This window comes from Abramis brama (genome assembly GCF_963993115.1).
Source record: "Abramis brama genome assembly, chromosome: 2".
Classification (NCBI taxonomy): Eukaryota; Metazoa; Chordata; class Actinopteri; order Cypriniformes; family Leuciscidae; genus Abramis; species Abramis brama.
This window is the reverse complement of record NC_139964.1, coordinates 4,374,085-4,401,472: the sequence shown is the minus strand read 5'-3', so window position 1 is coordinate 4,401,472 and position 27,388 is coordinate 4,374,085. Positions and strand designations below refer to the sequence as shown.

Here is a 27,388-nt window from a genome sequence, read left to right as displayed (position 1 = left end):
CTACACCACATCACTGGGACACATCATACAGGCACATGGCTTCTCCTACCACTGCTATGCGGATGACACACAGCTCTTCCTCTCAATTCAACCAGATGATCCCACAGTAGCTGCACGGGTCTCAAGCTGTCTGGCGGACATCTCGACATGGATGAAGGAACATCACCTGCAGCTCAACCTGGCAAAGACTGAGCTTCTCGTCCTCCCTGCCAATCTGTCTCTACAGCACGACTTCACTATCCAGCTAGATTCATCATCAATCACCCCATCAAGGTCGGTCAGAAATCTTGGAGTAACGTTTGATGACCAGCTGACCTTCACAGATCACATTTCAAAGACAGCTCGATCATGCAGGTTTACACTGCACAACATCAGGAAGATCAGGCCTTTCCTAACTGAGCATGCAACACAACTTCTCGTCCAGGCCCTGGTCATTTCTAGGCTTGACTACTGCAATACTCTTCTGGCCGGACTTCCATCATGTGCAACCAAACCTCTACAGATGATCCAGAACGCCGCAGCTCGTCTTGTCTTCAACGAGCCCAAGAGGGCCCACGTCACTCCTCTGTTCATCTCTCTGCACTGGCTACCTCTCGCTGCTCGCATCAAGTTCAAGGCATTGACGCTTGCTTACAGATCTATCACAGGCTCAGCTCCTTCCTACTTTCACTCACTACTATGAGTCTACATCCCTACCAGAAGCCTACGATCGATCAATGAGTGACGACTCGCGGTACCTTCACAGAGAGCCACAAAATCACTTTCCAGAACATTCTCATTCACAGTTCCATGCTGGTGGAACGCTCTCCCCACCCTCATCCGGAATGCAGAATCCCTGACAACATTCAAAAGACAGCTGAAAACCCATCTCTTCCGTGAGCACTTAACCGCATAGATAAAAAAAAACCCCTCCCCTTTCCCTCTAAAACTTCACTTATCGGGCTTATGCTACTCTGAACAATGCCTGAACTTCGTATCTTGAGCACTTCTTGCGTTGTTTTCGTTTTTGCCTCTTCATGACTCGCTTAATCTAGTCCTAATTTGTAAGTCGCTTTGGATAAAAGCGTCTGCTAAATGACTAAAAATGTAAATGTTATATAACCACTTGTTTAAAGCCAGGGGCATAAGGCAGCGATGTCAAAAACAAACTGAATCTAAGTTGTATCTTGGCAAGGAACAACATCTGTTTGTGTCGCTAATGGAGAATAAATGTGTTCAAACACGAGTGTGTTCATGCTTCACACTGATTTTTGTGATTGACCAAACAGAATATTCTTATTCTTTGAGTTTTTAACACAGATTGAAGCTTGCGTGTTGCACTACTGCCATCTTCTGGAGTTATTTAACTCAGACCTATACATAGCAGCATGTCATAGACTCTTGTCATGTCATAGACATTTTTCCTACATTTGTAAGGAAGCAGTTCAGTTATCTTCTGCCTTGTCCACTCCTCCTGCATTCAGTGTGTTCTTTACTCCACGTCTTGTTATTCCCATTTTTTTTTTTTTTTCATGTCCTTTCTCTTTCTTGCAAATAACATGCACATATTTTACTGTTTATTTGACAATGGTCACAAATGCCAGTTTTTCCTGGAATGATTCCCTATAATGTGAAGTTTTCAATTCAATTTATGATGTTGTATTCTTAAATTTGTTATGATCGTTTCCTCTTTCACTTATTTCTTCTCTTACTATCTCTTACAATGCCAAGTCTATTCTGAATATCTCGTATACCTTTATATTCCCGGTGCCACTGTTTCCACTCTTTAATAATTCCTTTCCATTCACTGATCTTTCCTTCTGATCTTCAGAGACTAATGTCAGTATCTATGTTTTCTGTTTCTTAAGGCGAGACACCCCAGGTGAATAGGGTAAAAAAAAAAAAAAACTAATAAATATCACCATACTTTACTAGTTGATTTATTACATTAATAATTGCAAAAAATGCCCTAATTTGCATACATTGCTAGAACAAACATTTAAACATTGAATCAGAAATATCAACAAATCAGAAGATACTGTCAACAGCCAAATTAATTTTCGCCATTTTGTTAGGAATAAAATGTTGTATCAGGAAAAATCAGGAAAATTATATATGAACAAACCCCTCTGTAAAAAAATTCAGATTATAGATAATAAAACTGTAAAGTTTGGTGTATGTAAGTGTTACTGAAGTGAAGATTTCTGGCTCAATGTAGGAGGAAAAACTCATTTTGAGAAATCGGCCTTCAAAGATATACACTGTAATTGAAATCTACAGACGCAAATAGATAAAGTGCTTTAAAAGATACAGTTAAAAGTGTATTTGGATGTTTTCTGTCCACTAGTCTGAAAAAACACCAAAATCTCAAAATTGACAGATTTGTGCCTGTATTGTCTGGCCTCAAAGGGATAGTTCACTTTAAAATGGAAATTCTGTCATCCTTTACTCACCCTTACCAATGGTTCCAGTTAACTGTTTGGTTACTGACATTCTTCAAAATATCTTTCTTTTGTGTTCAGCAGAAGAAAGAAATTCATACAGGTTTGAAACAACTTGAGGGTGAGTAAATGATGACAGAATTTTCATTTTAAAGTGAACTATCCCTTTAAAGGTGAACTAAGTAACTTTTTTACCTTAACTGAACAGCTCCGGATTCATTGGAATGGTTATATTACTTATTTCGGGTTGAATGGTGGTCGTTTCGCACCCCCCTGGTGCCCGTGAGCGGAAAATCCGCACTTGCAACTTTGAGCCAGCGGGCCGCCGGCCGCCGCGTCAGGAAGTATCGCGTGATATCAGGTCTCGCGATGTAAACAATTGCTTTACGGCCAAAAGAAATCAGCTAAAATGCTGTCATTATTGCGCTCCCTCACGCTGTTCGAACCCGAATGAAGAAGACATTTTAAAGAATGTCCCATCTGCTTTGATGTCGTTGATCTACTAGCCTCTGGTGTCTGAGAATCGCCAACGAGTTTTTACAACAGTGTTGTCAAATATCTATTCCGAAGCTGTGGGGGGAGCTCTAGAGAGAAACCTGCGAGCAAAAAGTGAAGAAAGAAGAAATCCCGAAACTACTGAGCCCTGCTTTAAGGCTTGTTTAGCTTGTTTATCTGCTCTTTCATTGATCATAGTATTTATATGAGTGGGAACCCAAATAAATACATCTCAGTTTCTTTATTTTTGAGCGTATTGTCACTTCTCCATAAAATAACCCCTGATGATTTCTGATTCTACCTGTTTTGAGGCTACACAAGACAAACTGAGTCACCACAGATTAGAACTTTGTTTTATACACACACTGCCCGGCCAAAACATATAATCACTGTTTGGATTTAAATAGTCAAATGCTTAAGAGTCTATGATTGTATCATTATTGCAGTGATTATTATATGTTTTAATTATATGTTTGGCAACAGTTCTTCTAACCCTAATATATAGAGTGTGTAGCTTTTCATTTCTTAAACAACCATGTACAGTAGGAAGACAAATCATGGCCATATTCCAGGATGACAATGTCAAGATTCATCAGGCTCAAATTGTGAAAGCTCTGAGTCCAGACCTTAAATTCATTGAAAGTCTATGGGATGTGCTGGAGGAGACTTTACAGAGTGCTGGACTCTTGCATTGTCCGTACAAGATCCTGACCAAAACTGATGCACCTCTTGATGGAAATAAATGTTGTGATGTTATTTCCAACTAGATGTGCATCAGTTTTTGTTTGAGATCTTATATTGACAATGCAAGAGTCCAGCACTCTGTAACTGAGTGGAGTCAGTTCATTACGGAAACTTCTAATGGTCATCTACTGGTCAAACAGTTGAAGTGCAAACGTCTGATTCTTCAACATGTTGATTTTGAAACAACATATTAAGTCGACTACATGATCATCAGAGGTCGAAGATATTCTAATCACAATCCAGTCCAATCTGATAGAGTTCAAACAAATGCTGCTAAAACACTGTTGTTACCTCTATGTCTAATGTTAACATTCATATCATCTTCCTTTCTTTATTCACATAAAATTGTGTACGCATAAAGTCATAATCACTGTAAAGTTCAATTCAATTCAATTCAAATTTATTTGTATAGCGCTTTTCACAATACATATTGTTTCAAAGCAGCTTTACAGAAAGTGCATTTCAGAAATGTACATAGAAAAATACAGTTAGTTAATCATACATTAATTTAGGGCATAAACATATCGCCAGCGTTGAGTCGTCTCTTCACAGGCTTCGAGTCGTCTCTTCACAGGCGTCGAGTCGTCTCTTCACAGGCGTCGAGTCGTCTCTGCACGGGTGTTGGGGCATCTGTAGTTTCCATGGGAGGCTGGATACAAACTGGAGCTGACGATCTGTATTTACCTCAGGACTAGCGTCCCGAGATAACAACAGAAAAGCAGATGGGAAATAATTAGCGTAGCTGCTGTTCATAACAATAATGCATTCAATCTGATTCAACTGTAGTATAAAAGTTAAGTATTATGTGAATGCTTGGCTAAAGAAATGCGTCTTTAATCTAGTTTTAAACTGGGACAGCGAGTCTGAGCCTCGAACAATATCAGGAAGGCCATTCCACAGTTTCGGAGCTAAATGTGAAAATGCCCTCCCTCCTTTAGTGGACTTAGATATCCTAGGAATGACCAGAAGCCTCGAATTTAGTGATCTTAAAGAGCGCGATGGATTGTAGGGCGTTAGAAGTTCCGTTAAATACCCAGGAGCTAAACCATTTAGGGCTTTATAGGTCATTAGTAATACTTTGTAATTGATACGGAACTTTATAGGTAACCAATGTAGAGATGATAGAATTGGTGTTATATGGTCATATTTCCTTGACCTAGTAAGAACTCTAGCAGCTGCATTTTGGACTAACTGTAGCTTGTTTATTGAGGATGCAGGACAACCAGCTAATAAAGCATTACAGTAATCTAGTCTCGAGGTCATGAATGCATGAACTAACTTTTCTGCATCAGAAACTGATAGCATGTTACGTAGCTTAGCAATGTTTCTAAGGTGGAAAAAGGCTGTTCTTGTAACATATGAAATATGACTTTCGAAAGACAGGTTGCAATCGAGTATAACACCCAGGTCTTTTACTGTAGAGGATAAAGTAACAGGACATCCTTCTAAAGTAAAGTTGTATTGTAAGAGGTTTTGTGGGCAGTTTTTTTGACCAATAAGTAATACCTCCGTTTTATCTGAATTTAATAGCAGAAAATTACACGTCATCCAGTATTTTATATCTTTAACACACTCTGTCAATTTAGATAATTTATTGTTTTCATCTGGTCGTGATGAAATATATAATTGAGTGTCATCAGCATAACAATGGAAATTAATTCCATGTTTTCTTATAATATTACCAAGTGGCAGCATATATATTGAGAATAGCAGAGGGCCTAACACAGATCCCTGCGGCACTCCATAGTTTACTGACGTTATCTTCGATTTTTCCCCATTTAAACAGACAAAATGGTAGCGGTCAGATAAGTATGATCTAAACCAGCTTAATGCCTGTCCATGAACACCAGTGTAGTTTTGTAGTCGATCTAAGAGTATCGTGAGATCTATAGTATCGAACGCAGCACTAAGATCGAGTAAAACTAGTATTGAGATACAGCCTTGGTCAGAAGCTAGATGTAAATCATTTGTCATTTTAACGAGCGCAGTTTCAGTGCTATGATGCGGCCTGAATCCAGACTGAATCTTTTCATAGATGTCATTTTCTTGCAAGAAATAGCACAATTGAGCGGACACAACTTTTTCTAGTATTTTAGACATAAATGGTAAATTTGAAATGGGTCTGTAATTTGCTAGATTATTATGATCTAATTGTGGTTTCTTAATAAGAGGTTTTATAACTGCCAACTTGAATATTCTTGGAACATGACCTAAAGATAAAGACGAGTTAATAATATTGAGAAGAGGCTCTTCCACTACAGGTAACACTTCTTTCAGTAGTTTAGTTGGTATAGGATCTAATAAACATGTTGTTGGTTTAGATGCAATGATAAGTTTATTTAGCTCTTCCTGTCCTATAGTTGTAAAGCGCTGTAGTTTTTCTTGAGGGGCGATAATTGAGGCTGAATCATAAGACACCATTAAAGATTGTACATTTACAATTGTGTTTCTGATTCTTTCTATTTTCTCAGTGAAGAAGTTCATGAAATCATTACTGCTAAACTGTAACGGAATATTTTGTTCGGGTGAAGTCTGTTTATTTGTTAGTCTAGCCACGGTGTTAAATAAAAACCTTGGATTATTTTAGTTATTTTCTATTAGTTTGCGGAGATGCTCAGCCCTGGCCGCTTTTAGGGCCTTTTTATAACGTGACATACTGTCTTTCCACGCGATTTTAAAGACCTCTAAATTAGTTTGTTTCCATTTACGCTCTAAATTACGAGTTTCTCTCTTGATAATATGCGTAGTATTGTTATACCATGGTGCTTTAGTTTTCTCTCTAACCTTTTTTAATCTAATTGGTGCAACAATGTTTAATGTACTAGAGAAAATGGTGCTCATAGTGCTAGTCATTTCCTCTAGTTCATCTGTTTGTTTGGGTTCACTAATCAGCTGAGTTATATCAGGTAAGCTATTTGAGAATCTATCTATAGTAGTTGGAACGATTGTTCTGCCTGGTCGATAACGTGGCGCAACGTGGCAAATTTCAGCAGTACGTAGTATGCAAGTGACCATGTAATGATCAGTGACTTCATCACTTTGCGGTATAATATCTATATCGGTTGGATTGGTTCCATGTGATATAATTAAATCTAGCGTATGATTAAGACGGTGAGTGGGACCAATGACGTTTTGCTTGACCCCAAAGGAGTTTAATAAATCTGTAAACGCAGCCCCTATACCGGTCTATATACGGTAGCCAAGGCTAGAGATAATAGGGATTTCTTTCTTACATCTAAGAGAGTAACATTTAGTACAATTACTTCAAACGAATTAAACCTGCGACCTGTTTTCTTTGTAACATTAAGAATATCTCTATAGATTGTTGCAACACCGCCGCCACGACCAATCAGACGGGGCTCATGTTTATAGCAGTATCCCGGAGGAGTAGACTCATTAAGACCGAAATAATCATTAGGTTTAAGCCAGGTTTCAGTAAGGCAAAATACATCGAAACTATTATCTGTGACCATTTCATTTACAATAACCGCCTTAGGTGTGAGCGATCTAATGTTAAGAAGACCTAGCTTTATAAATTGTTTTTGTTCACTACTATTGAGATTTTCTGGTTTAATCACAATTAGATTTTTCCTGGATCCTACAGTAGATTTAATGTTTGACCTCACTAAACGAGGAATAGACACAGTTTCAATATAATGTTCTACATTGGTACTTATATCAATTAAGTTTGGACAGCAAAGAGTGTGATTTGGACTTTGACTTACTAGTCATATGGTGTGTAACGTCTTGGAGATGTTGTCTGACAGAAGAGCCGCTCCGATTCTGCTGGGGTGAAGGCCATCAGCACGGAAGAGCCTAGGTCGCTCCCAGAACAGATTCCAATTATTTACAAAGAGCAGTCTCTGTTCATTACACCATGACATTAACCATTCATTTAGAGCAAGTAATCTACTGAACCTTTCTTGTCCTAGTCGGTACGTGGGAAGCGGTCCAGACACGATGATCGTTGTTTCAGGCGATGTGCTGCGTACCGTCTCGATCAGGCTCCTGTAGTCCTTCTTCAGAACCTCAGTCTGCCGTAGCCTGATGTCGTTCGTTCCCGCGTGCAGCATGACAGCTCCGACGCGCTTGTCACTGTTCAGGATCTCGGGGACCTGCGTAGCGACATCAAGAACACGAGCACCAGGAAAGCAGTGAGTGCGCACCTTACCTTTACCTGACGAAGCGTGGACATGCCGGACAATGGAATCGCCGATGATCACAGCGTCGCGTTCCGTCTCGCGTAGAGGGGAGAAGCGGTTCCGGGTGGAGATCTCGAAGGCCGGGAGGGGTGGAGAGGTCCTAGCTCTGGTCCTGGCTCGCGTCTTCCGCTGTGGAATCACCCAGGGTCCATGGTGTTGTGTCGGTGCCGGAGTGAACGAAACCAGGGATGATCGCGTCCTGGCTGCTCGGGTCCTGTGCAGAGAAACACACGGAGTAGACGAGGTCGGAGTCAAAAGGTTACTAACCACTGACTTGTGAGCATCGGCGCGTGATGTTTCAAGCGCGGATCGCCGATCTCGCAGCTCGGCCTGTCTCTCTAGTAGGTCGCGGATCTGCTTCTCCACCGACTCAAGCTCTAACTGCACAGCATGTAGCTCGAAGGTGTCCTCACCTGCACTCAAAGGTAACGTTAGACACACATCCGTTATATTCGCCATTATAGTAGATGTGCTATAATGGCGAATTATAGCTTTCAGTGATACGGGTGTAAATAAGACGATCGATAGGCGCGACCACGCGTGCAATGCTAGCGGGCTAAGGCTAGTGCATGGGAACAAAAGTGATCAAATGAATTGAATGCCTCTTACAGTTCATTAATTAATGAGCAAACTGAAAGTACATATGTTGATCTGGGTTTTGTCAGACTGAACTGTGTGATAGATATAGGACACAAAACACTGCATATTTGCAATAAAAACATTGCAGTAACGGTACATTTAGAGGAACCGGTTTATGCGCTTTTGTCTTTTGTCACATATCAGAGTATCTCTAGAAGAGTAAAGACTGTCATACACACAGTGCCAGTCAGAGCCAGTTTGTCCGTAACCCTGAAACGATGCCCTCACTCTTTAAACCTTTCTTGCAGAACAGTTTCATGGTAAACAGACAACATACATCGAGTTCATTTAAAAGAACATTTAAATGTATTACTTTTTATGCTGAAAACAGGCCAACAGTATATAATGTGCTACATTTATTAATGTAGAAATTATGAAAGGAAACAAACTGCATGTCTAAAATTGTATTGTAAATTAAAATGACATGACAGTACTGACTCAATAAAGACATGTATGATCTTTAATTCACATTTGTTCTTTTATTATTTAATATAGTGTTTTAACCATTCATGTTTTACAACATTTTTCAATTTGACATGTACTACATTTTTCATTTACTAATTATGTGGTTACATTATTTCATTGACAAATTTTGAAAGCACTAACAACCTATTGCTGTAACCTTAATTTGCATTAGGCAAAGTAATACCACTGTTCATTTTGTGTGTATTTATAACTTTTAAAATCCTCTCAGCTCCCTTCCATCTGTCCTATAAGAGAAGAAGTGAGAGAGACACTGTGATCTAGTGATCTGCCCCCCGAATCAGGCCAAATTAGAGAGAATAAGAGTAATTACTTTTAATTGCTGATTCTATTCTATTTTAATTTAATTAACAATTAAAAGTAATATTAAATAAATGAATGAAATAGATTAAAGTGAATTAACATGAATGTAAATACATAAGACATCCACAATGATTTGTACATAGTTTTTACAAAGTGGTGGCATGATTCTTGCAGACAATTAATAAATTGAATTCAGGGTGGAGGAAGTGGAAATGTTTAGTGGCTTGCTACCATATATTAAAACTTGCCATTTATAATAGTATATTCTTTTTTTTTTCACAACATCCTTCCAGGCCATTTTACAATCAAAAGTTATAAATAAATACAATGACATGTCAGCACCTAATGAACTGACAGAGAATTAAGTAGAGTAGAATGAGTATAGCTGTGTATATTTTTTTAATTAGATGCTTTTATCATAACAAAATTACTTTCTGAGAACTGTCCCCATGCCAGTGTGAACGTGCATATACAATAATCATCCGTGTGCAACTTGCATGAGAAAGGAAACATTCAGTGTTACAACTGTACTCCATTAAATCTGTACTCACCCATACACAAAAGAAATATATTTGAAATATATTTTCAGGATATATTTTGGAATATATGCAAATATTTGAAATTGGCCAATAAATATATTTCATACTTATATTTCATATATTTTTGTTATATTTCAGAATATATTTCAATGTATTATTTTCTGTATGGGTCTCCAAAAGTGTCAAAAATATATGTGGCATATATTCCAAATACATTGAAATATATTCTGAAATATAACAAAAATATATGAAATATAAGTATGAAATATATTTATTGGGCCAATTTCAAATATTTGCATATATTCCAAAATATATCCTGAAAATATATTTCAAATCTATTTCTTTTGTGTATGGGCAGTCTACTTTGGAATTTAAGTGTTTGTTTGTTAAATCTGACACAGAGACAGTTCGGACTCAAAAACTTTAAATCCAGCACAGAGGGGTTCAGTGAAAGTGGTGTTGTATGTGTATATGTGTGTAAGTGTGTGTGTGTCAGAAATGCTGTAGAAGGACAGAGTGCCGGCCGACACGTCCAGATACACTCCTACTCTCTTAGATTGGGGTATATGGGTTGGTATGGTACTGCACACATTATTGTGCCAGACAGTGAATCCATCACAAGTGCAAAAAAGACACCATGATTTGTCATTGTATCCAAACTTACAGACAGTTCCTTCTTTCCTGCTGATACCTTTATAAGCCACTGCTACACGAGCCCAGCCAGTCAATTCTACCTCCCAGTAACAGCGTCCAGTCAGACTCTCTCGACACAGAACCTGAGGAATATCAGCAAATCTTTCTGGATGATCAGGATACGGCTGATGATCTTTCACATATTCTATCTTTTTGTTCTTTTCAGACAGGATGAGTTGAGTGTTTGCTGTGTTTGGATCCATTGTAAGATCACAGGCATCTGAACACAAGAAGAGAGATAAAAAGTTTATTAATCTCATTTGTTTTGTTTTTTAAATGTGCAAGAGTGTGTTAGAAAAATAACCTACATTTTTGTAGTCCTGATTTTATCCTGAAGGGCCCTCCATGATCCAAACTAAAAAAGACACACAAACATACAGACAAAACCAATTGTGAGTAGTTTGAATAGATATTCACATACAGACTATTAATATAAAGTCAAGTCATATTTATTTGTATAGCACATCTCTCAATACATATTGTTCCAAAGCAGCTTCACAGAACCGTATGTCTCAATGTCTTGAGATTTTTTATATATTGATGTCTTCAGACCCCTGTACACAGCTTTACAGGAAATATTCTGCAGTCTTTTTGAGCTCCTAGTGAACAGCCGAAGGAGCTAAAACGGATTTGATATATGCATATAACTGTAAAACAAATAATATAATATTTAGTTGTAAATTGTTTGCATTTAGTAACTCTGTAACCAATAAATAACAGTACATGAGTATCTCTACCATCTTCAAATTCTTAATAACTCAATCCATATATTCTAATTAACATACTCAATGTTTTAGTTGTATTTTCAGCAAGCACTTTTTGCAGATATTGACCTTTTACTATAAATATGTAAAAACTGCAATAAAGAAAATGGTGCAAATACATTTTGCGAGATAAAATATGGATTTAATTGCTACAATGCAGAGATCGGAAGAACCAGAAGAATTAAGGATTTTACTTTCAAAGCAAAGTTTGATTAAAAGCTCTGAATTCAATTATTTCACTTCTTATCTTGTACCCCACATACTTAAGTATCTGCAGTGAGCATTTTGGATCATTCAGTTTGTCATTGAGCAGCTTGACTCCTGAATCTCCTGGGTGATTGTAGCTCAGATCCAGCTCTCTCAGGTGTGATGGGTTTGAACTCAGAGCTGAAGACACATAACCACAACCTTTCTCTGTCACCATACAGCCTGACAACCTACAGAAACACACAGTCAGATAATCCACAGACACACATCAACAGTAAACGGGTTGTTTTAAAGCCAGTATGGAACCACCATGAATGACTCAATGTAAAAGTCAAACCTCAGTATCTCCAGCTGACAGCTTGAACTCTTCAGTCCATCAGAAAGCAGTTCCACTCCTGAATCCTGCAGGTCATTGTTACTCAGATCCAGCTCTCTCAGGACACAGTTTGAGGATTGAAGAGCTGATGACAAACTCTCACAACACTGAACAGTGAGATTACAGCCAGCAAGACTGAAAGATATGAGATTTATATATTTTTAACTGCATTCTACAATTAGGAGTTCAATAATATCAGCATCATTTTGTAAAAACACTTTTTTTTAAATAATCAAAATATACTTAAGATGTATATGTTATCACAACAATTGTGTTTATATTCTGAAACTTTTCAATGTAATATATTATTAAACACTCACAGGGCTTTCCGGCAGTTAATCACAGCTGGTATTAGTCTTCTTCTACCCTCATCTGATGTGTTGTATTTCTTGAGGTCCAGCTCATCCAGCACCTCCTCTGACATCTGAAGCATGTAGGCGATTGTTGAGCAGTGAGCAGGAGAGAGTTTCTTCTTTGAGAGTTTGTCTGATTTCACAAACTCCTGAATCTCTCTGGACAGAGTCTGATCTTTCACTTCCAGCAGACAGAGGAACAGATTGATGGATCTTTCAGTGGAGAGTCCATGTCCATATTTGATCTTCTCTTTAATGTACTGTGTGGTTCTCCTGATGCTCTCTGAGCTGTTCTCTGTGTGTGTCAGTAGATCCTGTAAGAGTCTCTGATTGGACTCCAGTGAGACGCCCAGCAGGAACCGCAGGAATAGATCCAGGTGTCCATTCTTACTCTCAATGGCATCATCTACTGCACCTTTAAGCAATTTTTGTACTGAAGCAAAATTTTTCAGTCCCTCCATAGTTGTACTTACATGAAAGTAAAACACATAGAAGGCAGCGAGAAACTCCTGAACGCTCAGATGAATGAAGCTGTAGACGTTCCTCTGATGAATCACTGATTCCTCCTTAAAGATGCAAATCCCAGAATACACTGAGGTGTCATTGACGTCTATGCCGCTCTCTCTCAGGTCCTCCTCATAGAACATCACATTGCCCTTCATCAGCTGCTTGAAAGCCACTTCAGCAAGTTTCACAATCACTTCTCTGTTGGACTGCAAGGGTTTCTCTGGATCTCTCTCTTTATACTTCTGATTCCTCTTGTTGATCTGAATAAGCAGGAAGTGGATGTACATTTCAGTCAGATTTTGAGGGATTTCTGCACTCAGATCTTCTTCCAGGAGCTTCTGAAGCACAGTGGATGAGATCCAGCAGAAGACGGGTATGTGGCACATGATGTGGAGGCTTCTTGCTCTTCTGATGTGTAAGATGATTCTACTGGCTTGATACTCATCACTGATTCTCTTCCTGAAATATTCCTCCTTCTGAGGCTCATTGAATCCCTGAATCTCTGTCAGACGGTGGATGTAATTGGGGGGGATTTGATTGGCTGGTCTGGAGGTGATCCAGATGAGAGCAGAGGGAAGCAGCTCTCCTTTAATGAGGTTAGACATCAACACAGCCACTGATGAAGTCTCAGTCACATCAGAAACTTTCTGATCATCTGAAAACATCATTGTCATTCTGCTTTCATCCAGACCATCAAAGATCAACACAACTTTACACTCCTCAAAAATCTTTGGGTCCAGATCTTGAAGTTCAGGATGAAAGTCCAGCAGAAGTCTGTGAAGACTGTACTGATGATCTCGGATTAAGTTCAGCTCTCGAAATGGAAGCACAAACATGAAATCTACATCCTGATTGGCTTTTCCCTCGGCCCAGTCCAGAATGAACTTCTGCACAGAAACGCTTTTTCCGATTCCAGCGATGCCTTTAGTAAGAACAGTCTTGATTTTGTCTTTCTCCTTGCGTCCTGGTTCAGATGAGGCTTTAAAGATGTCATTGCAGTAGATTGGAATGTCTTCTGAAGGTGTTCTGGCTGTTTTCTCCATCTGTAAAACCTCATGTTCTTCATTCACTCCTTCTCTCTCTTCCTGTATGATGTAGAGCTGTGTGTAGATCCTGTTGAGGAGGGTTTCATTCTCTTGGAGTTTGGTTCCCTCAAATAATCTCTCATAATTGTCCTTCATGTTGGTTTTGAGCAGGTCTTTGACTGTCTGCACTGGTCCATCGCTAAATCTAATGTGTTCTTCCATAGAGTTTTTACTCCTTACAGACTCTCTGTCAGATCTCTGTCTCTTCCACCTGCTGATACTGACAAAAACAAACAAACAAAAGGGCATTACAGTACTAGTTATATTGAATAACTGGAATGCACCTATCATGAATAGTGGCTGTAGTAATCGCAGGAGGCCGGAGAATCCAAACAAACACTTTATTAACCCTCTAGGGTCTAAGGTGTTTTTGGGGCCCTTGGGATGTTCTGACATGCCCTGACATTTGTGCTTTTTTCAGTTGCTTATAAACATATTAATGACAAAGGTGTAAATTCACTCTATATAGCACAAACAGGGCTACCATAATATGTGAGCATCATGTATGTAGATGTTTGTATTTTTAAGAGAATAATGTTTATGCGTGGTTATTGAAAAAAATAAAAATGAAAGTTGCTGAAATAAGACCACAAAACTCATACTAAATATGTGTCCACAAGACTTTTGACTAATGGATGTTGTCGCTTCGAGTTCTGGCTTCAAAATTATGTGAAAATAGTCTTGCTAAAAAAAAATCAAGAAATCACAATATATGATTTTTTAACTATTTATTTGTATGATACAGCTGCAAATAAGTATTTGAACACCTGTCTATCAGCTAGAATTCTGACCCTCAAAGACCTGTTAGTCTGCCTTTAAAATGTCCACCTCCACTCCATTTATTATCCTAAATTAGATGCACCTGTTTGAGGTCGTTAGCTGCATAAAGACACCTGTCCACCCCATACAATCAGTAAGAATCCAACTACTAACATGGCCAAGACCAAAGAGCTGTCCAAAGACACTAGAGACAAAATTGTACACCTCCACAAGGCTGGAAAGGGCTACGGGGAAATTGCCAAGCAGCTTGGTGAAAAAAGGTCCACTGTTGGAGCAATCATTAGAAAATGGAAGAAGCTAAACATGACTGTCAATCTCCCTCGGACTGGGGCTCCATGCAAGATCTCACCTCGTGGGGTCTCAATGATCCTAAGAAAGGTGGGAAATCAGCCCAGAACTACACGGGAGGAGCTGGTCAATGACCTGAAAAGAGCTGGGACCACCATTTCCAAGGTTACTGTTGGTAATACACTAAGACGTCATGGTTTGAAATCATGCATGGCACGGAAGGTTCCCCTGCTTAAACCAGCACATGTCAAGGCCCGTCTTAAGTTTGCCAATGACCATTTGGATGATCCAGAGGAGTCATGGGAGAAAGTCATGTGGTCAGATGAGACCAAAATAGAACTTTTTGGTCATAATTCCACTAAACGTGTTTGGAGGAAGAAGAATGATGAGTACCATCCCAAGAACACCATCCCTACTGTGAAGCATGGGGGTGGTAGCATCATGCTTTGGGGGTGTTTTTCTGCACATGGGACAGGGCGACTGCACTGTATTAAGGAGAGGATGACCGGGGCCATGTATTGCGAGATTTTGGGGAACTTCCCTCAGTTAGAGCATTGAAGATGGGTCGAGGCAGACAATGACCCGAAGCACACAGCCAGGATAACCAAGGAGTGGCTCTGTAAGAAGCATATCAAGGTTCTGGCGTGGCCTAGCCAGTCTCCAGACCTAAACCCAATAGAGAATCTTTGGAGGGAGCTCAAACTCCGTGTTTCTCAGCGACAGCCCAGAAACCTGACTGATCTAGAGAAGATCTGTGTGGAGGAGTGGGCCAAAATCCCTCCTGCAGTGTGTGCAAACCTGGTGAAAAACTACAGGAAACGTTTGACCTCTGTAATTGCAAACAAAGGCTACTGTACCAAATATTAACATTGATTTTCTCAGGTGTTCAAATACTTATTTGCAGCTGTATCATACAAATAAATAGTTAAAAAATCATACATTGTGATTTCTGGATTTTTTTTTTTAGATTATGTCTCTCACAGTGGACATGCACCTACGATGACAATTTCAGACCCCTCCATGATTTCTAAGTGGGAGAACTTGCAAAATAGCAGGGTGTTCAAATACTTATTTTCCTCACTGTATATATATATAATACTATTTTTGTCAAAAATAAAGTCATAAACTAAGATGTTAGATGTTCCAATGTTGGCTATATTCAAACTAATGAATACCTACATATGATAAAATGTAGGCCTATAATCATTTTTTTTACAAAGAAAGAGTACACTTGAAATATTGTTGAAATTGTAATTATTGTTGTAATTGTAACCTTTTTAATAAAATAGCAAAACATATTTACAAGATAGATGTAAGCAAAATCTTAAATGGTCAATATAAGTCTTCTTCTAAATATATCTTTTGTCCTTGCATTCATTCTTGTGGCTCAGTCAGTGTCACACCTGAATGAATGGCTCATTATGCAGAGTGGGTGGGACATAGTATTCTCAGGTGTAAACCACTCCTCGTTCACGCCCCCCTCGCATATTGGCTTTCCAGGCAAAACCTGTCTTAAGCCATTCATTTTCAATGAGAGCCGGCGGCGAGCTCCGGCGAGGGCGGCGCGGCGCGTCTTGGACGGCGAGAGCGGCGAGAAGAGTTGAAATCAAGTCAACTTTATGGTAATAAGCTATGACGCGGTTCGGCGGCAACCAATCGGAATGTAGAAGTCCGCTGCCTGAGAGGATACAAGAGAACACAATCCTGTAAACTTTGGTTCCGACCACATTAGTTAAAGCAAAATGGAGGAAAAAATAATCATTTCTGTTGCGGGTTTCCCGTTATTGTACGACTTGTCATCCATAGTGTTGTCAGTTTGATTAGAAAAAGCCGCGCAACACTATTTATAGGCAACATTTTTGCGCTAGAACTTCTTTGAACTAAAAACACTTGTTTTTTCAGCGGGAATGCAATTAATTTGCTCAAAATAATAATGATTTTGACCAATTGCAGCTACGGTTTTTGCGGCCCCTTTAAATAAAGTTTTTAAAAAAATCACGCATTCTAATCTACGTCAGAGCTTCAGAGCGTCCCCGAATCTTTCTACGGCGTCGGTGGCAGGGCGGCGAGAGCGAATTTTGCCGCTCTCGCCGGCGGCGGTGTGAACGTACAGTTAAAAGAGTAGTGACGACAGAGAAGGACGAGAGAGGACCAGGTCTGGACTTTTATGTTATTTTTTGTTTATGTGTGTGCAGCATCCGTGAACAGCTGCCTCCTTTACTTTCGTTTTGTGTTTGTTTATTTATATATTAAAGTTTGTGAATGCTACATTGGTGCCGAAGCCCTGGAGGAAGGAGAGACACGGTGTCAGAGAGCTCTCGCTGCTGATGGGGATCGCGGTGCTGAGGAGGTCGAACAGCAAAGGAGCGGAGACCGCCGATGGCAGCCCAAGGCGGTGGTGCTGGAGCAATTGAACAGCAGGTTGGACGGAGAACTCGCTACCTGGATTGAGGAGGAGTCGCTCCCGTTCGCCATGGGCCGGAGCCTGCTGCCGTACGCCATGATGGGGGAGGAGCTGCCGACTTCCCTCAACCGGAGGATCGAGCCGTCCTCCAAAGGATGTCCAGTACCATCACATGCCACCGCGAGTGAGAGTATCTCATCTGATTGAGGACTTTTGTTCATCTTTTTTCTGGTCTTGTTTCACTTTACTTCAGTGATTCTGCTTATCAGGTGTTCATAAGTGTCTGAATACACTCACTTCTTTTCATTCACTCTGTCAAGTGGACTATATTAGTGATCTAATGTAGGGAATAGTGAATGAGGGTATAGGGTGTGATTTGAAACACAACCTCTGAGCGCTTTTGAGCGCTGTAAATTCACGGTATATTTCTGTAGGCTATTTTCTTGAAACTGATAAATATTATCCAGAATGCATTGTTTTCTATGGTATATTACTGTTTTAATGGAAAATTGTATGTTACTATCAGAATTTAGCTGTTTTTTTACAGCAATGTTTTACAGTGTAGGCTACAAGATACAAATTTATACAAATATTCAGTATGGGTTTTATGGACCGATTGACAGATATTTCAAAAACTACACAAAAACATAATTTTCTCATAACTATAAAATTTTGCATACATGCTGCTCACATATTATTGTAGCAGAGTTTGTGCTGAATACAGTGTAATCAGACTTTAGCCATGAAAATGTTATAATTAACAGAAATAAGCACAAATGTCAGGGCATGTCAGAACACCTCCAGGGCCCAGAAAACACCTCAGACCCCAGAGGATAAATGACAAATTACAGCAATTCACTTTTTTATACAGACAATTTACTTTATTTTTTATACAGTATTTTTTCTGTTTGCTTAAATAACATACCAATGTATAAAATTACTAAAATAATCTGTAATTAAACAGTTAAAAAAAAAGAAAATTAAAAGGATAGTTCTCAATCAATCAATCAATCAACTTTTATTTATATAGCACAATAAAAGCAACAGTAGTTGGCCATTGTGCTGTACAACAGGATAAATATCTTAAAAACAAAAACCGACCGCAAAACAAATGATAAAGGGAGTTTACATCGGAACCACCAATTTGACAATTCAACATTAAAATCATGGACAATTGTAAGCCTGTGAAAACAGGTAGGTTTTTAACTTAGATTTAAAAACAGACTCTGTGGATATTAGTCTTAAAGATACAGGAAGACTATTCCACAGTTTTGGACCAACAACAGAAAATGCACGATCACCTCTCGTCTTCAGTCTTGATCTTGGAACCATCAACAGTCTTTGTTGAGATGACCTCAATGATCTAGCACAGTCATTTAATTTCAATAGATCAGAGAGATAGTTTGGAGCTAATTCGTTCATGGCTTTAAAAACAAAAAGCAGAATTTTAAAATCAACTCTATAACAAACTGGCAGCCAGTGCAACGAACGCAGTATTGGGGAAACATGATCAAACTTCCTTGTGCCAGTCAAAAGTCTGGCTGCTGCATTCTGAACCATCTGAAGACGACTAATATTGGATTGACTCATTCCAATATAAAGAGAATTACAATAGTCAAGTCTAGATGAAATGAACGAATGAATCACTCTCTCAAACTCTGCAAATGTTAAAAAACTCTTAGCCTTAGATAATAGTCTTAATTGGAAGAAACTAGATTTAACTACAGCACTTATCTGTTTGTCAAATTTAAGAGCAGAATCAAAAATAACACCCAAGTTTGTCACAGAGTGTTTTACATAGGGGGCCAAATCTCCCAGGTCACCATCAGGAGTAACAGAAACACCTGAGATACCAAAAACGATAACATCAGTTTTGCTCTCGTTTAGATGCAGAAAATTTAAGGAAAACCAGGACTTAACATCAGACAAGCACGCTGATAATAAGCGTAGGCCCTTTTCGTCATTTTTCTTTAGAGGCAGATAAATCTAGGTGTCATCAGCATAAAAATGGAATGACACCCCATGTTTAGAGAAAATAGTCCCCAAAGGAAGCAAATACAACGAGAACAGAGCTGGCGACAGAATGGAGCCCTGAGGGACTCCATAATCCAAAACAGAAACAGAAGAAGAAAACCCATCTAGACAAACAGAAAACGTTCTAGCATTCAAATAGGACTTAAACCAATCTAGAGTGCAGCCTTCAATACCCACACATTGTTCAAGTCGTGAGATAAGAATTTTGTGGTCCACAGTATCAAAGGCAGCACTTAAATCCAAGAGTAGGAGAATCACAGAATCCCCTGAGTCAACAGACAATAAAATATCATTAAAAACTTTTAATAAAGCGGACTCAGTACTGTGATATTTTCTAAACCCAGATTGGAATTTTTCAAAAACACTATTTAACTCCAAATGACTCTGTAGTTGTTCCAAAACAACTTTCTCCAAAATTTTTGAAATAAAGGATAGATTTGAAATCGGTCTATAATTTGAAAGTATGGTTGGGTCGAGATTGGGTTTCTTAAGTAGGGGTTTAACAGTTACATGTTTTAGGTATTTAGGAACAACACCTGTGAGAAGGGACTTATTTATTATATCTAAAATACTAGGTCCAACAACATCAAAAATCTGCAGCAAAAAATGTGTTGGAATAATGTCATGCAGACATGTAGTAGGTTTTAGTTTCTTAATAATATCTTTAAGTAAATTTAAAGAAACTGTCTGAAATTGAAAGGATGAGACATAGAGAGAAAGAATAGATGGATCATAGTTTGAGGGTACAATATTTAGTCTTATATCAACAATTTTATCTGTGAAAAACTTTAAAAAGCTATCACATACTGCAGTTGATGCATTAAAGCAGACAGCACTCACAGCATTCACAACTGAATTTAAAATAGTAAAAAGTAAAAAGTATTTTAGGTTTGTGGGTGTTTTTTGCTATAATGTCAGAAAAATACTGAGATTTTGCAGCTTTTACTGACTTTTGGTAAGTAATGAATGACTCGCGTAATATTTCATAAGACACTTGTAATTTGTCTTTTTTCCACTTTCGTTCAGCTCTACGACAAACCCGTCTAAGTGTGGTGCTAGTTACCTAAGGTTCAGCTTTAGGCTTTTGCCGTTTTTCTCTTAGTGGAGCCACAGAATTCATTATGTCATTACTAATGGAATTGAATAACATAAGATGTTCATCAACATTAAGCAAATTTGAAAGGGAATCAAGACCATACATTTGGCAAGCCCCATTCAAAAGAAAAGAAAAAGAATCACTAGATGAAGGGCTAAAGGTACGAATCTGCTGTGAAACCCTCTGTGTTTTTGTAACTTCATTTGGGAAGGAGCAAGTGAATGTAACAGGCATATGATCAGAGAAACTCAAATCAAGGATTTCAAGTTCACAGATCGAAATACCGTGCAACAACACAAGATCTAGTGTGTGGCCCTGTTTATGAGTTGGACCATTTACCACCTGCGTAAAGTCGAAAGAATCAGTCAGATTAGTAAAATCCTTGGCCAAGGAATTTGACTCACAACAAATGTGGATATTAAAATCCCCCGCAATCAAAAGACGATCATACTGAAGAACAATGTCTCCTAAAAAGTTTGCAAACTCATTTAAAAAATCCTTATTTGGTTTTGGAGGCCGATAAACCACAGCGATCGCTAACTGATCCATATTTAGCAGAAACAGGAGAACTTACTAGAAAAACACTTACTAGAAAAACACAAACTAGAAAACATTTCTGTCTTTAAAGATCGGCAGCAAAAATTACTTTTAAAAACAGACGCAAGCCCACCGCCTCTACCAGAAAGTCTAGGACAGTTCAAAAAAGAACAGTCTGAAGTTCTGAAAAGGGGCTTGTATCCCCCATACTCATCCAAGTCTCAGTCACTAGTAAAAAATCCAGTTTATTTAAGTTGAAGAAATCTCGCAAAATGTCTTATTTGCAAGAGATCTTGTGTTTACCAGAGCCATCTTGACACTTACTGGATCGCAGTCCGGCTGTGCTGCACGGCACAGCGGGCGAAGATTGCAGAGATTTACACCTCTGCGACGAGATCTGGGTCTCCGACGGCGGGAATAGTTTAAAAGTGTATCCTGGGTCACAGGTAAAATCCATTGAGCCACTTCAAGCGATTGCCGCATAACAAAGTGACCGGATCCAGGCCCGAGCTGAGAGCAATCCAAACCATGACGCGATTTCAGCTGACGCACTAAACTTAACTTCAGTTTAGCTGCAATGCCCGCTCGCTTTCCTCTTCTCCTACGGCGTTTCTTTCCATGAAAATTCCACGGCAACCGGATTTCCCAGGCCGGGACAGTTTTCAAAAATGGAGGGAAGTAGTTTGATTGAAAGAATTTTAAATCAGCGTTCGATGAAATCTCAACAGAGTCCCTTATATTCAAAAGCATTTGACGGTCATAAACAAATAAAGTAAAAACATTTTGAGTTAAAACAGAAATATAAAACCAAATAAACAGGACAGGGAACAGACGGCCAGCCAAACACACCAGCGCCATCATGCATCATGCTAAAAACACTTTCGGGTGTATATGCAGGTTAGCAGGTTTAGTTCTCTCAAAAATGAAAATTACCCCATGATTTACTCAAATGAACTATCCCTTTAAGTGATAAAACAGTTGAATGACTGGCAGCCAAAAAAAAAAAAAAAAAAAAAAAAATTAAAGTAAAATATCCTTATTTAAATAAACCAAAAAATTGAGATATATATATATATATATATATATATATATATATATGTGTGTGTGTGTGTGTGTGTGTGTGTTACCGGCAAAGTGTGAAATTCCGGTATTGTATAGAATGCCTAGGCAATGTATAGAATTCCTGATGTTTTTTGCAAAAAATACATTACGGATTACACAATTTGCCGGTAACATATATATTACAGGTAATTCCTGAATTATTAAGATCAAACACCTTCACTGTAAAAAAAAAAAAATATATATATATATATATTTTAGCAGTTTACAGGTATCTTTATCTGTAAATTATTGAAATTTTCAAAAGCATTTCTATTTTGCATAAACATTTTCCCTGACAGCAAGTGAATCACAAGCATTAACAGAGATTCACTCGCTGTCTGGGCAAGTTTTTATGCAAAATAAAAATGATTGTGTACTTCACAGATACAGGCGCATCAAACAGGCTGAGCGCAACAGATAGAAAGTGCAATAATTATGACTTATGCATTTGGATGAAGCAATTGTTGGACATTAAATATAGATTTAAAATTCTTAATGTACAGTAATAAATTGCATTTTTATGAGAACAGTAACTGTAAATTGACGATTGTAATTGGAGTATGTTCAGATGAATTACATTTTTAATTTAGGGATTTTAACTTCTGCTTTAAAATAGTAAGCAATCAGTTTTTGTTTTAGAACGTACTGTTTATATTTTAGAACAATTTTTGCACATAATGTATAGCATAGCCTACTGTATACAGATGCATTCCCTATATTTGTTTTCATAGCCTAATAGCACTATGATTTATAGTATTTATACCAATAATAGTACCATTACACTAAAATATTAACTCGTCAGCAACAAATAGTTATACTTTCCACCTCTGCCTACATAGGCCTACTGTATATTAATGATGTACTGTAGACATATGATAACCTGCACATTTAAAGAATTACATGACATTGAAGGTTGAGTATTTGATGTTCAGAAGTCTCCATCTCTGGTAATGACTCAAATATTTGTTGTTAATTCTCACAATGCATATATTGGTTTCACTAGATATAATTGAGGCTCTTCCATAGATTTGATATTTATACAGAATGAGAATTTAAGTTAGAAAATGTATTTCCTCTGTGTATATATTGTAATGAATGTTTACACATGAACTAATATCTTAGCAGTAATTAACTTTATCTAACGTGTTTATACTCACATAGTATCAGTGGTCACTGGTTTATCACTGAACTCAAAAGGAGTATCCTTGGATGCGTCACTCTTCATAGACACACAGCTGTGTTCAGGAGATCTCCGGGACTGAGAACATCCCTCCTCTGCTTTCTCACTGAGACTCATTTTAGAAGCAGCGCCACTCTTCTTTCTATCCAGAAAGATATTAGTCCTGCAAATACATATCGTTTATAAATTAGGAAAATTCACATAATTTATCCATAGAAAGACACAAGACACAGCAGAAAAGCCATTTGCTTTAAACTTGTAATTACCATGAAAATATCCTGCTGGTTTATGCTGCTTTTTCAGCCTCTTTCCTTTCCGATGTGAAGCTCTTGTATGTTTCTGCTTTCAGTTTTAGCTGTTCTACTTGTTACACCTGCTTTACTCAGAGGTCAAGGAGGAGTTTCATGTAGTTCCAGAACAGTGCAAAAGCAGAACAGTGTACAATAAAAACATGTTTTGAAAAAGGAAAGATGCTGGTAACCTTCACATTTACCATGTTTGTTTTAACCCTCTCACACCTTAAGCAATGTAGTTCAAAGCAAAACACAAGCTATTCAGAATAAGTTTGATAAACGACATACAAATTGCACTTATTTAATGTGTTACTGCAAACACCATTTAAATTAAATATTCAAAAATAAAAAGGATAATGTAGCTCTGAACACCTGTATAAACTGTATATAACCCCAATTCACAAACAGTGCAGCACATGTGCACTAATGGAAATAAACAGCAAGCTAGCCAATAAATCGAAATGCATCCCTGATAAAAATGACTTCCATGATCTCCTAAAGACAATCATTTTATATTCTGTTAAACCAACTTTTATCTGATTAAGATAAGAATAAAAACAAAAACTGATGTTCAGCACATGTTGACAGTTGGTGCCACAATTTGTTGTAGGCACAATATGTATTTGAGGTATATATTGGCTGTATACAGTATTATATTATGTTATATTAAAACATACCATTCTAATGAGTTCTAGAAGTTTTAAAATCCTTTAGTGTGAGAGTGAGATCAAATAAACATTGTGTCCTGCTGTCTGATTTAATTAAGATTTAATTTTGTGCTTAAATTTTTTACAATTCCCATAGCCTACTTCACACTGGAAGTTGAGGTTTTCACTGAGGCTAAATGCAGAAGTGGGCATTTGCAGAATTCATTGCATTTAACGGCCTGTGGTCCAACTACAGTGTCTGACTCAGTATATGCTCTTATGATTTGTTGCTGAGTTCATTATTGTGTCAAACAAAGAAAGCTGATGTGTCTGATGCAGCAACTTGAATCTGAAATAGACTGTATGATGACCTTTAGCAGAATTAATAACTCATGTTCAACTTATTTTGTCCTGCAAAGGTGACCGATTTTGCTGTTACACTGTGAGGTATCAGATCTTTCAGCAAAATTGATTTGACTACAATCCGTGTAAATCAGGGTATCTTCCGTCCATTTCATTTCCTATTTGAAATGAAATAAGCAGAAACGAGAAATGGCGCCTTTATCCGTTTTTTCGTTTTTTTCCAAAAAACGAAAAACGAGATTTCAGCTTGATTTTTCGTTTTTTAGTTCACAGGCAAAAAACGAATGAATTACTTCAAAATTAGTTTTGCACATGTGGACGGTCATGAGGCGCCCCTGTCAGCCGATTGGTCAAGAAAATCTGAGCATGGACGTCATCGGTAGTTCCCCAGGTTTATTCAACAAAATAATAGTCCTATGGCTCTGCGTACTATATTAAACTGTTCAGGGCAGGTCCTGGGCTTACTTATGTGCAACTTAACGCGTTTCAGAGAAATATTTATATATCAGAAATATTAAATATTAATCTGCACCCAGACGGTTTTATTAGCTGTGCGGAGTTAAATCTGTCTGGTGCTGCGCTAGGCAAGCAATGTTCAGTCAAGTGTAGCATATACGCAGCTGTCATAACTCTTCTTTTAGACAATACGCTCAGTTTTGGACAAGGGGTGGTTATTGCAAATACTGTAGGTGTAACGCTGCTGGCTGAATGATAGGAGGAAGCAGGATCCACATGCAGCAAACTTTATTTAATAAATCAAAAACTAGACAAACTCAGACTCGGGAAACAGGACACAGGAACCAAACAGCCAACATACACAAACAAGAACCCACAAACACTGAAACAAGATACAGGGTTTAAATACAGAGACTAACAAGCTAAACAAGATAACAAGGGGGCGTGGTTAATCTGAAACACCTGGGGAGACTAATAAACAAGAAAGACTACAAAGGACTACAAAACATGGCACAGAACAGGAAATAACAAAAATGCACACCAGACAAGGGAAACACAGGACAGGAATCATGACATAGCCCCCCACTTAAGGAGCAGATTCCAGATGCTCCTCAGGAAATAGTTCAGGAGGGTGGTGGAGCGGAGGCGGACCCGGGGGCGGGATGGAGGGCCAGGCCCATGGAACGGCAGAGGGCCTGGAGACTGTGGCAGAACGGGAGACCAGGGCGGATCAGGCTGTGCAGGCGACCAGGGCGGAGCAGGCTGTGCAGGCGGCCAGGGCGGAGCAGGCTGTGCAGGCGGCCAGGGCGGAGCAGGCGGCCAGGGCGGTGCTGGCTGAGGAGACGGCCACGGCGGAGACGACCCTTCGGGCGGCCACGGCGGAGACGACCCTTCGGGCGGCCACGGCGGAGACGACCCTTCGGGCGGCCAGGGCGGAGACGACCCTTCGGGCGGCCACGGCGGAGACGACCCTTCGGGCGGCCACGGCGGAGACGACCCTTCGGGCGGCCACGGCGGAGACGACCCTTCAGGCGGCCACGGCGGAACAGGAGACCACCCCTCTGGCGGATCGGGCTGGTCCGGAGGTGTATTGCCCCCCCCCAAAATTTTCTTGGGGAGGCTCCCCGGTAAAGAGTCCTGGACCAGCGATGAAGAGGGCTTTGAGCTGGGCAGGACCAGCGGCGAAGAGGGCACTGAGCTGGGCAGGACCAGCGGCGAAGAGGGCTCTGAACTGGGCAGGACCAGCGGCGAAGAGGGCTCTGAACTGGGCAGGACCAGCGGCGAAGAGGGCTCTGAACTGGGCAGGACCAGCGGCGAAGAGGGCACTGAGCTGGGCAGGACCAGCGGCGAAGAGGGCACTGAGCTGGGCAGGACCAGCGGCGAAGAGGGCACTGAGCTGGGCAGGACCAGCGGCGAAGACGGCACTGAGCTGGGCAGGACCAGCGGCGAAGACGGCACTGAGCTGGGCAGGACCAGCGGCGAAGAGGGCACTGAGCTGGGCAGGACCAGCGGTGAAGAGGGCACTGAGCTGGGCAGGACCAGCGGCGAAGAGGGCTCTGAGCTGGCGTGAAGCTCTTGATCGGCAGAAGTGACGTGAACAGTCTCTGGATCAGCAGAAGTGACGTGAACAGTCTCTAGATCAGCAGAAGTGACGTGAACAGTCTCTGGATCAGCAGAAGCGACGTGAACAGTCTCTGGATCAGCAGAAGCGACGTGAACAGTCTCTGGATCAGCAGAAGCGACGTGAACAGTCTCTGGATCAGCAGAAGCGACGTGAACAGTCTCTGGATCAGCAGAAGTGACGTGAACAGTCTCTGGATCAGCAGAAGCGACGTGAACAGTCTCTGGATCAGCAGAAGCGACGTGAAGAAGCTCAGGTTCAGGAACAGGCTCAGACTCAGGAACAGATGCGGTCTCAGGAACAGACAGAGGCTCAGGAAGCGTGGCGGCGGCCATCCTTGGAACCAGAATCAGGCGTGGCCGCCTTCTTGGCTGGAGATTCTCAGACAACGTGGTGGCGGCCATCCTGGGAACCAGAATCAGACGTGGCCGCCATCTTGGCTGGAGACTCCCCAAAGCTGCTGCTGGATCCATTAAGTGGTGGGTTCTTCTGTAACGCTGCTGGCTGAATGATAGGAGGAAGCAGGATCCACATGCAGCAAACTTTATTTAATAAATCAAAAACTAGACAAACTCAGACTCGGGAAACAGGACACAGGAACCAAACAGCCAACATACACAAACAAGAACCCACAAACACTGAAACAAGATACAGGGTTTAAATACAGAGACTAACAAGCTAAACAAGATAACAAGGGGGCGTGGTTAATCTGAAACACCTGGGGAGACTAATAAACAAGAAAGACTACAAAGGACTACAAAACATGGCACAGAACAGG

At 39.7% G+C, this 27,388-nt stretch overlaps 1 protein-coding gene across 1 annotated transcript; it reads right to left on the bottom strand.

Annotated features, from left to right (window-relative positions):
• Positions 1 to 9,563: 9,563 nt before the first annotated feature.
• On the bottom strand, positions 9,564 to 23,552 carry LOC311077454 (NACHT, LRR and PYD domains-containing protein 3-like). The gene is made up of 7 exons (XM_084105961.1): positions 23,497 to 23,552; positions 23,208 to 23,393; positions 12,186 to 14,030; positions 11,827 to 12,000; positions 11,546 to 11,719; positions 10,827 to 10,873; positions 9,564 to 10,738 (listed from the first exon to the last, which is right to left on the bottom strand). The coding sequence occupies exons 2-7, from the start codon at positions 23,345 to 23,347 to the stop codon at positions 10,212 to 10,214; spliced, it is 2,907 nt and encodes a 968-aa protein (XP_083962087.1). The 5' UTR covers positions 23,348 to 23,393; positions 23,497 to 23,552; the 3' UTR covers positions 9,564 to 10,211.
• Positions 23,553 to 27,388: the final 3,836 nt, after the last annotated feature.

What these genes read in the sequence shown, in the direction of transcription:
- LOC311077454 (XM_084105961.1), bottom strand. Translation starts at nt 23,347, where the DNA reads ATGAGTCTCAGTGAGAAAGCAGAGGAGGGATGTTCTCAGTCCCGGAGA. An exon ending in TGCTCACTGCAGATACTTAA is followed by an intron (nt 10,874 to 11,545) that starts GTATGTGGGGTA and finishes TGTCTTTTTTAG; the next exon opens with TTTGGATCATGGAGGGCCCT. An exon ending in AAAATCAGGACTACAAAAAT is followed by an intron (nt 10,739 to 10,826) that starts GTAGGTTATTTT and finishes TCTTGTGTTCAG; the next exon opens with ATGCCTGTGATCTTACAATG.